General features: G+C 39.3%; 1 protein-coding gene across 4 annotated transcripts in view; it reads right to left on the bottom strand.

Moving 5' to 3' along the window:
- Positions 1-1,861: 1,861 nt before the first annotated feature.
- The window catches only part of Sb (Stubble), a 73,058-nt gene continuing 61,238 nt past the window's right edge, over positions 1,862-13,681 (bottom strand). For all 4 annotated transcript variants that reach the window (XM_069055789.1, XM_069055788.1, XM_069055790.1 and 1 more), the window contains 6 exons: positions 13,022-13,435; positions 12,307-12,437; positions 9,921-10,006; positions 9,606-9,712; positions 8,110-8,407; positions 1,862-3,283 (listed from right to left, as the gene is read on the bottom strand). In XM_069055789.1, coding sequence (XP_068911890.1) covers positions 2,999-3,283; positions 8,110-8,407; positions 9,606-9,712; positions 9,921-10,006; positions 12,307-12,437; positions 13,022-13,435 — 1,321 coding nt within the window. In that variant the 3' untranslated portion in view covers positions 1,862-2,998. The remainder of the gene's footprint in view (positions 3,284-8,109; positions 8,408-9,605; positions 9,713-9,920; positions 10,007-12,306; positions 12,438-13,021; positions 13,436-13,681) is intronic.

Raw genomic sequence — 13,681 nt, 5'->3', positions numbered from 1 at the left:
AATTTTGTTTCGAAAAAATAAAAATGTCCATTCGATGAACATAACCTTACTTCCAAAAACTAACGAATTTCTCACTTTGCGATTGTAATATACAGAATACGTTATGTTTCACTGCTCCGCTTGTCAAATTAAAACATTTCAACAATTATTTAATAATTTGGCGACAGATAAACAATATTATAACCAAACAAATCTTTACATTGTTTACAATTTCCATCGGACTAAATTATACCGGGTGATCAAAAAGGACTGTTTAAGTTGGCAATACAATTACGAAATTTTTTTAATTCGGTTATTTATAACACTGCAACCGGATATGTTTTGTTGGTTTATTTGACAAATATCTGATGTAGGTATAGCATTAACAACGACAAGCCATCAACAACCGAAAGTTACTCCTGTTATACGATTTAAAATACAATTCAGTGTTACCAACTTAAACAGTCCTTTTTGATCACCCCGTAGTTAGGGTTTCTTACCTGAAAAGAAAAACCATCACAGGACGGATCAGGTCAGGTTCAGATTGAGACTTTTAAACAATTTTTATAATTTGTTACTAAAATGCGACACAATTCATGGCGAATCGTTTGAACACAAAGAGTAACAAAACTAGGGTTATACTTTTTAAAGTTGGCAACAAGAAACTTGCAAAGTTAAGAAAATTAGTTAGGTTATATTTACGCAGTCTAGCTTAACTTTGAAATCTTAATATTTACAAAAAGGAAATACGTCTTGATGTCTTTTTTTATAATCGATTGTATCTTCTAACGAATCTGTAAGGAGAATCAGAGGGAGTATTAATTTTACTTCGAAAAAATAAAAATGTCCTATTCCGGACATGGAATCTTGGCCACAACTGACATGTAACTGACAAATATGTGTGAACTGGCCTTTACTGAACATAATCCAACTTTTGACTCGATAATGCCATTTCCATGCTTTTTTGCTGTCACAAGAAAAACTTCAAAGTGATTTTTAATGGTTGGTTTACATCATTTTTTTTAGAAATGTCTAAAAAATGTTGACCAAGATTCCGTGTCCTGAATAGTCCATTCCTTATCTAAGGTCCATTCGATGAACATAACCTTACTTCCAAAACACGAACGAATTTCTCACTTTGCGATTTAATACACAGAATACGTTGTGTTTCACTGCTCGGCTTGTCAAATTAAAACATTTCAACAATTCTTTGATAATTTGCCGATAGATAAACTATATTATCTATAACCAAACAAATTTTTACATTGTTTATACTTTCCATCGGACTAAATTATAATTGGAGTTTCTTACCTGGAAACCAAAATCAGAACAGGACGGGTCAGGGGTCAGGTTAAATTAGAAACTTTTAAACAATTATTATAATTTGTTTGAATTTGTTACTAAAACGTGACGCAATTCTTGGCGAACGTTTGAACACAAACAGTAACAAAACTAGGGTTATGTATACTTTTTAGGGTTGGCAACACCTAGTGACATTTCTGGATGACTGTCATTCTTTAAATGATTAAAATTTAAAAGATTCGTTTCTTCGCTGTTCTATTGGTGCATCGATTAAAATCGGTAAGTTCGTTTCAGATTTGATTCTCTTCCGAAACTTTTTTTCACTAAATTGGTACAAAAACGTCGACAAAAACGATTAACTCGACGCAATTACGACAATTTCGCAACAAAAAATATGCTGAAAGCAATCAAAGAGTAATAGTTTTGCACCTGGATTTGAATTGATGCACTGGGGCCCCATTGTCTCGATGCAATCAAATGCAACAATTGCATTTAAGAGCTCACTTCGAAGTAGTAGTGCAATAAAATAGAGAGGAATTGAACGAGTTCTGTGCTTTGGGGGTAAAAACTAGAGGCGCGATTTGTGGAAATATTTTAATAAATCTTTGGGAAAGTACAAAATTAAACAATATAATAATAGCTAGCGACATAACTTTAACAAGAGGCGATATATACAAAACTATGATTACATTACTCCTACGCTGATAAATTAATTCAATTAAACTTAACGATTAGCCCTGATTAGTATTAAAATGATTATGAATGCAATATTGCTACATCATCTTAATCTACGTTTTGCAGAAGTGCTCCGCTCGAATAATCTCCAAAACTGTCTTAATCCTAGCGCTTAATCACAAATGACTGGAAAATCACATAATATCAAACAATCTGCGTTAATTCGACTCAATTCAGGAACAAGTCCGCCGCGTTCTGAGCCTCACGAAAAAATTGTTTTCTCTTTTGCATCGTCTCCCAGGAGATGACGATCGTCGTTCTGCTCACCGCACGGCGGTTCTTAATTTCCTCATTCCGAATAATCCGTTTATAAACGCTGTATCCCTATATTAGGCCTCGTACTGGGGGCGGTTTATTCAACATGGAATAAATTAATGTCGAGATAGTCGTTAAAATGTTAGTTCTTTATGTGGCGAGATGGGGGCGGGATAAGTCGACGAAATTCGGTGGATGTTTACGGGTTGCGGCACCGGATCTGTTCAAACAGGGGTGGAGGCCCCTGCGGGTTCTATTAATTTCGTTAAAAAATTAAATTTTCCCTCGAAAATTCAATAATTAACTGTGCTTAACCAATCCGGTCGGTCTTAAAAATGAATCGAAGTCTGGAGTCTGACATTTTGTACGTTTCGACTGTCGTGAAGGACTCACAAGGACAATGCAATTACATCAGCGTCTCTTTCACGCACGATATTTCGTTGCAGACTCGGATTTCTAAATCTGCGAGCCTCGATAACACTACAAATATTTACACACCTGTTAAAGTACACCGAAATGAATCGTCGTTTAATTACGTTAACTAAATATCACATTATTTACCTAACTACAAGTTAATAAATTATAAAATACACTTACAGGATAACAGTTAAACAGAAAACAATAATTGCGACTATACATATCTGAGTTAAATTAAATATTAACAAAATATACACTGTCTTATGTACAAGTGCGCCCAATTCGATAATCTAACTAGTTTTAGTTAAAGTTAGGTCACGTGCTTCAGGATCCAAGGTACGAACTTGGAGATCCTGGTGCAGACCCCGGGGAGGTTCGCTTCGGCGCATCCGATGCCCCAGGAGATGATCCCGGCGAGGAAGTAGTGGCCGTCCTTGCCGCGCACCTGCAGTGGACCCCCCGAGTCTCCTTGGCAGGAGTCTCGACCGCCGGTCTCGTGGCCCGCGCATAGGAAGATCTCCGGGATGAATTCGTGTCTTCCGGCGCGGAGGAACATGCTCTTGCAGCGGTCGTTGCTCACGATGGGGACCTGGACCTGGAACGGGCGAAAAGAAAGGGAGTTATTGCGCAAAGGAACAATATGCTAGTGCATTTGGTAGTCCGGGGCTCAGTTGGGACCTCGGTCTTCAATCTCTGGACTCAGCAGAAAAAGTCTCACTTCTACTCGCATTTATACAGGGTGTTATTGAAAGTTGTACAGATATTTTAACCACGAGCTACTGGCTTCATGTAGAACTCGGAAAAAATATCAAAAAAATTCCTATGTCAAAAAATTAAATGACATTTATAAAACATGATATACAGGGTGTATTTTTAAAATGTGCCGAAAATTTACATACAAGGTTGTAGGACAACGTAGAAGACAAAAAGCAAATTAAAAAAATTGTAGCTCAAAAAATAAATGTCATTTTATTATTTGACATAGAATTTTTTAGATATTTTTTCCGAGTTCTGCATGAAGTTAGTAGGTCGTGGTTAAAATATCTGTACAAGTTTCAATAACACCCTGTATAATCACAGAAAAGGGTTTAAAGGTTACGACAAAATCGTAATTGTGTTTGGATGCTTTATTAGACAACAAATTACAAGTGGAACAATTTATTGCAAAGCGAAGTGCGGACGAGCTGAAACGAGCACCGAGCGGAATTAACTAAATAAAACGAAACCGGCTGTTCGTCAAATGAAAACTTGGGAAGTTGCCGTCGAAATCACAACAATTTAAGGCGAACTTTCAAAACAACTCCTCGCGTGAAATAACTCACAACGGCATTAACTGTTGTTGGTGAAGTAAAATAAAACAAACCGAACAGTTCCGGCACCGTTCCTTGCAAAAATTGTGGACGTTTTGCAAACCAGTTCGATTTGTTTTCCTTTGATAAGGAAAAGAATCCATTATGTTGACGTTTTCCCCTGGCGGGTTGGAAAAAATTGGTGTGTCCACGCTTAGAGACTGAAAGTTTTTGGTGCTTTCCCGATCGGAAAAAGTTCCACGATTTTATGATCATTAAGGATTTGGGAGGAAATATGAAATATCGCTCCCGGAACATCCGGGAAATGCTTTTTTATTATTAACAGGAAGGAAATAGATGAAATTTCGTCCAGCAACATATATAATTCACGAATCCATCACGTGTTCCCTGGGAGAGGTATTTCCGTGATGGATCGTCGATTTCTTAACACGTTCCGATTTGTTTTTAATTTGTGTGTGTGCGCGGATGCGCCGTTTCGACGGCGACGACTCCGCAAACCAATCCCGTCGACGATTAATTGCATTCACTGCATTCAGACCACGATTGATTCATTATAGAATTCCATTATCGGAATAAACGTAATTTAATCGAAAAATTCCGCGTGGAAAACGCGAGAATTCGTTGCCTGTTTTTCGTTTGGCTAAAATCGGAAAATTAGGACACGCCGAGCGAAGATGGTTATTAATTTTTGAACGAGGGGCTGAAAGAAATCGGAACGACTGCTTTTTTGATTTTCTTTTAGGTGTAAAAGGTTTCAACGATCAACGATTTTTCTTTAACAAGCACAGTGATGTTCACATATAAATTATTTCAAGAAGGAGAAAAGTAGCAGCAGCAGTTGTTGCTAAAATGTGTAATAACTTATCAGGTCCTGAGACTTTTCAAATGGAAATTTAAAAAAAATTTAATCAGAACGCAATCGCCGACAAGTTTTTCAAACGTTAATAAAAAAAAGGAGCTTTTAGGAACTTAAGTGAAATGTCAAAGCTTTTAGTTACTTAGAGCAATTTAGAAACCGAGCGAGCTATTTTATGATGAATTTTATAAAAACGTGCAAAAACTGCCAAAACCAAGGTTAAAAAGCTATCAAAAAATTCTCCAGTGCGAGTGAAAATTCACTTCTACTAATAATGCTTTCTTTCCCCTATGGGATTCCTGATTACAGTTGTTTTATAAAAATAACAATCCAAAAAAAATTATATTTTCTCTTTCTATCTCCCACTCCTTTCTTTTTCTCTGCTGTCCCTCCTGTACCAACAGTCGGCTACTAGTGAATGATCCTTTTGTTGGCAAATTATACCATTTCATCCATCCCATCAGCCTTCCATCTTCATTCAGTATTTCTCCCCGTTCTTTCTCTCCCTCTCTCTTTCTCATTTCGCTACATCCATTCCACATGTGCTCTATTGCCTCTCTCTCCTCAGCACGCTCTGCACCTTCTTTCCTCTCCCTCCGTGCAATACCTGTTTTCTCTCTCCTCGTTCCAACATCTGAATCTCTCCATCATTTTTCTTTCTCTTTTATCTCCAAACTTTGCCGCTCTCTTTCCCGCTTTCACTCTCAGTTTGTTCCTCTTGCACTCTGTCCCTCCTAGCACCCCTTTCAAATATTTTTCTTGCACTTTGTCTACCTCTTCTTGTTCCTTCCATCCCCAGATCTCTCATGTTCTATTTTCGTTCCTTCCCAGTTCCACTCATTCTCTTCACTCTTTCTCTTGTTGAACACCATCATTTTCGTCTTCTCAACATTCACTTCTAGCTTTTTTCTTCATCATTTCCTTCATTCTTCTTTCGCTCTTTGCCACAAATTACCAAGTCGTCCGCAAACTTTCTCTCTACCTACCACACTCCCCCCGCTTGTACCCTGTCTCACTCCCTTTGTCGTCTCTCTCTTTCTCTCTCTCCCACATTCACTTTGTTTTTTGTTTTTGAGCATATCTCCTCGATCTTCCGTACTTCTCTTCGTAAATGTCTCTGGCTTTTAATATGATAATTTATGCTTAAAAAACTGTATCATTATACTCTTTAATTTCTTAGTTCTCAATTTGTTTATTTCCAACGTGGGAATATTTTGGTACCATTAGAGTTCTTTTTGTTAAATTTTATTTCAGACAAAAAAAAAGCATTTAAAAAATTCCATCATACACTTTTGAAAATTTCCTTTTATAATCTGATTGGTATCAACGTAGAAATATTTTGGATGCATTAGATTTTTCTAAAAAACCAATTTTACGCAAAAATGACCAAAAAAAAATCCAAAATACTACAAAAGCCACATTTTGCCAAAACAATCGGACGTTTTGATTTTTTTTTAAATAAAAACCGTGGCAAATGACATTTTCATTTCTAGAAAACATTGCACGTTTTAAACATTGCCAAAAAACTTATCGTATGATTTGAAAATTTCCTTTTCAAATGTGACTATGTACTATTATTGCGGAAACCTCCTTGTAAAGTTCCATTTCACTCAAGAATGGCAAAGGAAAATTTTATTCCTGGTGAAAAATGCAAAAATCATTTTAAAATTTCTCCTAAAAAACTCCATCATACAATTTGAAAATTTTCTTCTCAAAAATTAAATTTTTTTTACTAAAGAAAAAATTTATTTCCACAGAAAATTGAAAAAATTACATTTAAGATTCTCACAAAATTATGCAGGAATATTCTGGACACGTCAGACTCCTTCTGAGAGTCTATTACATGCAAAAATGACAAAAAAATTAAATTCCTGTAAACATTACAAAACTCATCATTAAAACGTTCCCAAAAAATTCTATTGTACCATTTTAAAATGCCCTTTTAAGATACGATTTCGCAGGTCTATCGACATTAAAATATTTTAGACACTTCAAATTCCTTTTAAAAACTCTTTTTCATGCAAAAATGGTAGAAGAAAATTGTATTTACAGTCGAAACTGGAAAAATTATGTCTAAAACGTTCCCAAAAAATTATATTGTGCAAAAAAAATCCTTTTAAGACGTAGTTACATTCAATAGACAGGGTGTTTTTGAAATACGTGTACAAATTTTAACCACGAGCTACTAGCTTCATGTAGAACTCTGAAAAAATATTTAACACATTTGTTTTTTGAGCTACAATTTTTTTTTATTGCTTTTTGTCTTCTACGTTCTCCTCAACCTCGTAGGTAAAATTTCGGCACATTTTAAAAATACACCCTGTATATCATATTTTATAAAATGTACGCCAATGCGAAGTAACTTCTAGGAAATATGCTTTAAAACAAGGAAACCCCATTGGTGTACGTTTTATAAAATATGATAAATAGGGTGTATTTTTAAAATGTGCCGAAATTTTACCTTTATTTTTTGACATAGAATTTTTTAAATATTTTTTCCGAGTTCTACATGAAGCCAGTAACTCGTGGTTAAAATTTGTATACGCATTTCAAAAACACCCTGTAGATATATTGATTGAGAGAAGAGAAAAAAGCCATTAGAAAGTGTGAAGCAGAAAACACAAGATACATAAGATAAAAACATTCTTTAAAAGAAAAAAAATCAAAGAGGGGGCAAAAGGAAATGAAACTGTAGTCTAAGAAAAAGAGAAATGTTTTAATTATGGAAGAAATAATAATGCGTAAAAGAACGTAAGGAGTGGAGAATCTACTAATTATTTGATTTCCTTAAAATACTACTTATAATGTTAGAATTTATTATTAGATTGTTAACGAATCAATAATAGTATATTATTTGACGAGCTATCATAATCCACGAGGATGGAAGTTAGAAAACGAGCCGCAGGCGAGTTTTTTAATCACCAGAGTGGATTATGGGCATTATTCGCGAGTTAAATACGGCGTTTTATCTACGACCTACGACTTTTTTTCATAAAACATTTAGCTTACAAAATTTTTAAGATCTGTGACTTATGATAAATCACAAGTGACTTATAATAAGTTACGGGTGTAATTTATGACTAGCATAATTGATCTATAGTTACGTAAATAATAAACGTATTTTTTAATGGTCGTAGATAAAATGAAATTTAATTAAAAAATAAATTATTAAATTTAAAAAAAAATGAAAACATTCCAACAAAAAATGTCTGGTTTGTTAACGCAAACGTAAAAATCAAAGTATTTTGAACGTACCTCTTGGAGAACGGAAGGCAGCGTGCCCCCCTCGCTCAGCCTCCCCCACCCCGTAACCGTGGCGTTCTCCCCGATAAGCAAATCATCGGAGGCGGGCAGACAAATAGGGGAGATGTGCGGAGCAAATTCCAACGGTTTATCAAGCTGAACAAGAGCCAAGTCGTATTCGTAGGTGAAAAAGTTGTATTTAGGGTGAACAACTTTTCTTGCCACGGCCCTTTCCACGAACGGAAGCTCCTCCTGGACGCTCGAAAAATCGTACTCCCCCACTCGGATCCGGATCTGCGACGTTAGCAAGCTGAAACAACCCGAATGAAATCGGACGGTTTTCACTTCGCGCCCCCACATTTTCATCGAGCTTTGTTTGCTTTCGAATTTCAGAAGCGATAAATTAAGCCCGGCCGCTTATTAATCAACTTGGAATTATTGAAAGCTCGTTAGAAAAAGGAACGGTCGGCGATCGATCGCCCTCCGGACCTCGATCAAAACGTCAAAGGGGGAAATGAGGGGGCCAGCAAGGCGACCCGATATGGTCTCATCGAGCACAATTTTTACACTTCTCCAGAAACTACCACGTCCGAATTTTTTGCGTGAGTTTTTACTTTCCTTAGAGATTCTGGAATGATTATTATTATTGTGAGGGTCTCCGCCACGGCAAAAACGTTAAGAAAGTCTGGCCGAGAAGATGGTGGAGAATTGTGAATTGCAGCCGGCGTCCAGGGAGATGCCAGTGACGAATTTAATACCGAAACGAAAATTATTAAGCTAATTAAATAAGTCATTACTGTCCGACGAAATTAAATAAGCGTTCGTCTCTTGGCCTTATCGTTATTAGCGGATGGTTGAATTTCTCTTAATGCGATTACGACATAATCAAATTTCGGAGTTCGATCCCCCTGATGCGCTTCCGGGGAAAACAAACGGGTCACAAGGCGAAATATGAAAGAACTTCCTCCGCACAGAGACCCGTTAAAGAAACTAAATTCACAAAATAATCCCCAAATAAACCACCACCGTCGAGAGTTTCTTTTTTGTTTGGATATGTATCCGCACGGTCCTCCGTTTAATTAAAACCTCTGCTCTTGGCGCAAACTGGAATTAAGTTTACAGCTGGAACAAAGTTAGAGGGACAAATTAACTTAACATTCACTTACGATAAAACTGTTTTATAAGTGTTTTGTCGGAGCAGTTTAGCCGAGTCTGGAATTTTTCGACCGCGCTCTTGTTCTGTTTGTTCTTGCTTTGTCCCGCAGAGTGGCTTTGTGGACATTAGTTAATTTCCATTAACGTGGTGCAGAATCCACGGAAGCGCACAGACTATTCAAAAAAAAAAAAAAAAAATTGCCAGACAGGCAAAACTTCCCGCCGGCCACCCATCCAAATCTTAACCCAGTATCGCGTTGCTTTTCTCCGTAGACCAAGTGATAATTAGTGTTTTCGCGCGCAAGTTTTTGTGGCTGTGAAGAACAATTTGAGGTAAAAAGAGGATATCTTACTCGTCGACGCAGTGTCCCGCCGTGGCTATCCAGTTCTCGTTGAGGATGGCTCCGCCGCACCTGTGGGTGCTGGAAAACCCGAAGAAGGAGGTCCTCCGCACCGAAACCTAATCAACAGAGTTGGAGTATAATCTGCGTGGGGAGTGAGCAAAAGGAAATCAAGAACGGCGCGCGTATAAATAAAAATAATCTGAAAAAGCGCAAGAGTGTACACAACGTTAAAGCCAGATAAATGTGAGTTAGTATCGGGGGAAGGGAAAGGGTGGAGGAAGACGGAAAAGAAGCTTAAGGAACATCCGTAATTTCTTATCTTACCTGCCAGGGCCACCGGCCGAATGGAGCGTTCTTGCCGCCGACGATTTTCGACTGGGGTTGCGTTAACATCTTGGGCACACCGCATTCTACAAATTACACAAAAAAAACACCAACATTACGTGGATTTCGCCTCTTGACGTTACGAATGGGGCGGCCGGTTTTTATCGTCATGACAAGGAAATACCGGGAGCAAATTAAAAAAAAATACGCCGACACGAGCTTATTACGTGGCTCCTTCAGATTTCTCCGCGATTCCCCTCCTCGTTCCGCATTTCCGTTAATTGCAATTTAATTTACGCTAAGCCGCAACGTTAAGCGCGTCAGTCGTTTTGTTTCAGCTTAGTCGCCCTTTATCACGATCATTTTTCATGTCAGGCGAGGAATATTGTTTTCCGTGGGACACATTTCATTTTCCTCGAGTTCTCTAACAGATTTAAGCTTCTTAATCACGCGTATTTTCATGTGGAGAGTTAAGGCTTCAAGCTTCGTCGCGTAGCGACGTCTAAAAACTGTCAAGTATTGTTTTCTAGTTGGAGACAGGCGCAGAGCACGCGACAGCCACCCCACGAATCATCTATTGTTGAAATTGTATTTTTTAGCCGCCTCTTTTCGTGTACGTCACATGTGCAGTGCTCATTAGTCACAGTGACGACGACGACATTCTTGAGCGAACGCACCCCCAGACGTGATGTTTCCATTGGGCGACCTTCACCTCCGAGGGAAAAACAGCGACGGCCGTGAGGATAACGAAACCCGTCGAGGCAAATAAAACCGAAACGTCATCAAAGGAGCAGGACCCAACAACAAAGAGTTCGATTCTTTGAGCGTAAGGTTTCGATTAGAGGGATGGCGACGTGTAATTGCGAAAATATTGAGTTTCTCTCATTGGCTGCCGTCACCGGAGACAATTTAGAAAATGTCTCATCTTCCCTCGTCCAGATTTACCTTTGTCGAATTGATGCCGAGTACAGAGCGCCTTATCAAGTTTCTGGCAAATGATAACGTCATTTCGTCGGTCAGCTTGGTCGGAATCAAAGGGTTGTTACAGCCCTGTGCACTATTAATGCCGGAAACGAGTCTTTGTGGCGGATAAATTCAAAGATGTCGAATAGGTCCCCAAGGATTTTCATTAGAATCACTGCAGTTACCGGCAGTAGTTATTTACAGTAAGAGTGAGGAAGGCAAAGCTTTCGTTCACGCGAATTGCGTGTTCGTCCACGATTCAAGTGAACGAAAGCGGCCTTACTTGAGTGCTGTATTTGGTTTTGTTCGATACCTCTTTAGAAAGTGAGCCTGTAACCTTTGTATTCAAACTTTTAAATAAAAATAAATCACATTTTTGGACGGATCTGTTGCTATGGAAAAAAATAAAATAAAAAATAAACAAAGTTCTCTAATGTCAATAAAGGAGTTGTGTGCACGTTGTGGGAATTGTGAAAATGGAAAAAATTAAAATTACGTTATCAGAAAGAATTGGAAAAATTTACGAGAGAATGAAAACCAGTGAGTGAAAGACGGTGAGCGAAAAACGATGAGCGAAAGTGAAGTGAACGAAAGAGAAACCTTCACCCACTGGTAACTATGGATACAGACTCACTTTCTAGGGAGTTTCACTGCATGATTTAAAAAAATGTATTGATTTCTTTGTTTTGTTTAGGCACGTTTTCATTAAAGCTCTAGCTGTTGAGGCTTGAAGCTACATTATCAAGAAGTTTCATTTCATTTCCTCGTTAGAAACTTTTCGTCCTTATTTTATTTTGCCGTTCAGGAGTAGCTATAAGCCAGACAGACTCCTTCTCACGACTACCTCGAGTGTTGTATTTATTTTCAGTAAGAAAACATTTTTCTCGTTTTTATATGACAAACCACCCCTATATTTCCCCGTAAAGGGACGAGTTTCGCGCCAACAAATTTAACGCTTGTTGAAAACCCATCCCACATTGTGGGCTGCCATTTGGTATAATTCGCGCACCTTCTGCATTAGAAACAAGACGATTAAAGTGGACCCACATCCATCAGAAAAGTGTTAAAACAGTCCAGGGTCTCCAACTCGTCCTCTTTATTAAATATTTATGCAGAACCGGCGCGACATAAATTCGGCGTGTTGTGTGCTCACCTAGCGTCCTAATTTTATTTCCTTTGTTATTGTCGAGGGCATAAATCGCCCCCCGTTAGAGCAAACGTAATAATGCGGCGCAAATGTACGATACCAAGCCCGCCATAAATAAAGCCGATATTTTCGAAGGGGGCAGGAACTTAAGGCCGATAATTGGCGGCGTTCGAACAGCCGCTCCTTCCAATTTCTATGAATAAATTTCCGCCGCAATCGCACCCGATTCGTCGTCGACGCGATCTTGTTTGGACGGTTGTTTATTTTTCAACTCACCGACTCTGGCTGGGACTGACACGCCGCCGCCACCGGACGAGATAGTCGACGTTAGCGTCGCATCTGGAGGCGAAGAGACTTTTTGCACTGGGACTTCCGTGTTGACGACAGTGCTAGTTGGAGTTGGCGGTCTGTAATCAATATAATCTTGTAAAGTGTCGGGAACAGAAGTAAAAAGGAGCGGGTCCGATTTATTCGGAATCCTGGCGGTTTTTAGACGAATTTTGAAGGATTCGACGGCGGTTAGGGATTTGCGGGTGATCCCGCAGGGATTTGGCGCGGGCTTATGAGCAGCCTGTCAGGAAATTAGATCCCGAAAGGACGAGACAGGCTGCATCAATAATTATCGGCGATTTTTCCACAGGAACGACGCTCCAGATATCTGCGCGGTTAATTACAAACTTCGCGGTCCAAGTTTTATCAAAGGACTTTTGTCTGAAGTCTCTGCTGGACACTTTTTAATTCCAAACTCTAATTAGCATCCTTCCGAAGGATCGGATTACTAATGGGAAAAAAAACATCGACCTGAGGATAGACAGAGTAATGATCCTTAGCAAGTATTTTTGTGCGTACGCGAAACGAGCATTTCGCGTACCTAAAACAGTCCGCGAAACCCAATTTCGCGGCCGTTGCTCGTAACGACGGCCGTTAAAGTAAACTTCATTTTAATATTTGAGACAAATCAAAGGCTCAAATAGTCAATCCCCTTCCTTACCTCTTGGTTGTGGCTTTCGTGGTGGTCCCCTTGCTGCCGTGCTTGGTAGTGACCTGTATGGGCTTCTTGGTGGGTTTGGGCTTCGGCTTGAAGCTGCTAGGTTTCGCCTTGACCCTGGTGACGAACGCCGGTTCGGTGGTGAACTGCCACTGCGGTTTGGATCCGGACTGCAGCGAGTTCTGGTTGTGGGACGTGATGAAGCCCGGTTCCGTGGTCGATTGCCACCCGGGTTTCGTGTACACTCCGATCGATATGCTGTTGGCTCCAGAGAGGGCGTCGGTGTGTCTGGGTGGTTGGGTGGGATTGCGCGAGGACAAGTTCGGCCTGACGTGCACGGAGGCCGCCACGGTGTGCCCCGGTGGGGGCGTCGGTGGACGGTTCTGAGGTTTCGTTGACTGACTTAGGTGCGAATGACTGTAACCAGGTGTGTCAACGTGAAAATTAGACGATTCGATGTGCTAACAGCGGAAGACAACCGACAGCTCTTCGAGAAAGGCCATCCGGGTCACGTCAGATCCGATTATCAAAACGAGCGGAATAAAAGAAGGCATTTGCATTTTAAATTGGCAACAGATTTATGATGGATTTCATTCGAATGAATCGCTTAAATCTTTTTCTTGCCCACTTGACAGTCCCACTGATTTATAATTGTCATTCTTG

Source organism: Tenebrio molitor, chromosome 8 (assembly GCF_963966145.1).
Source record: "Tenebrio molitor chromosome 8, icTenMoli1.1, whole genome shotgun sequence".
NCBI classification, from domain to species: Eukaryota; Metazoa; Arthropoda; class Insecta; order Coleoptera; family Tenebrionidae; genus Tenebrio; species Tenebrio molitor.
Note: the sequence above shows the minus strand (reverse complement) of the source record. Positions and strands in the feature narration are given on the sequence as shown.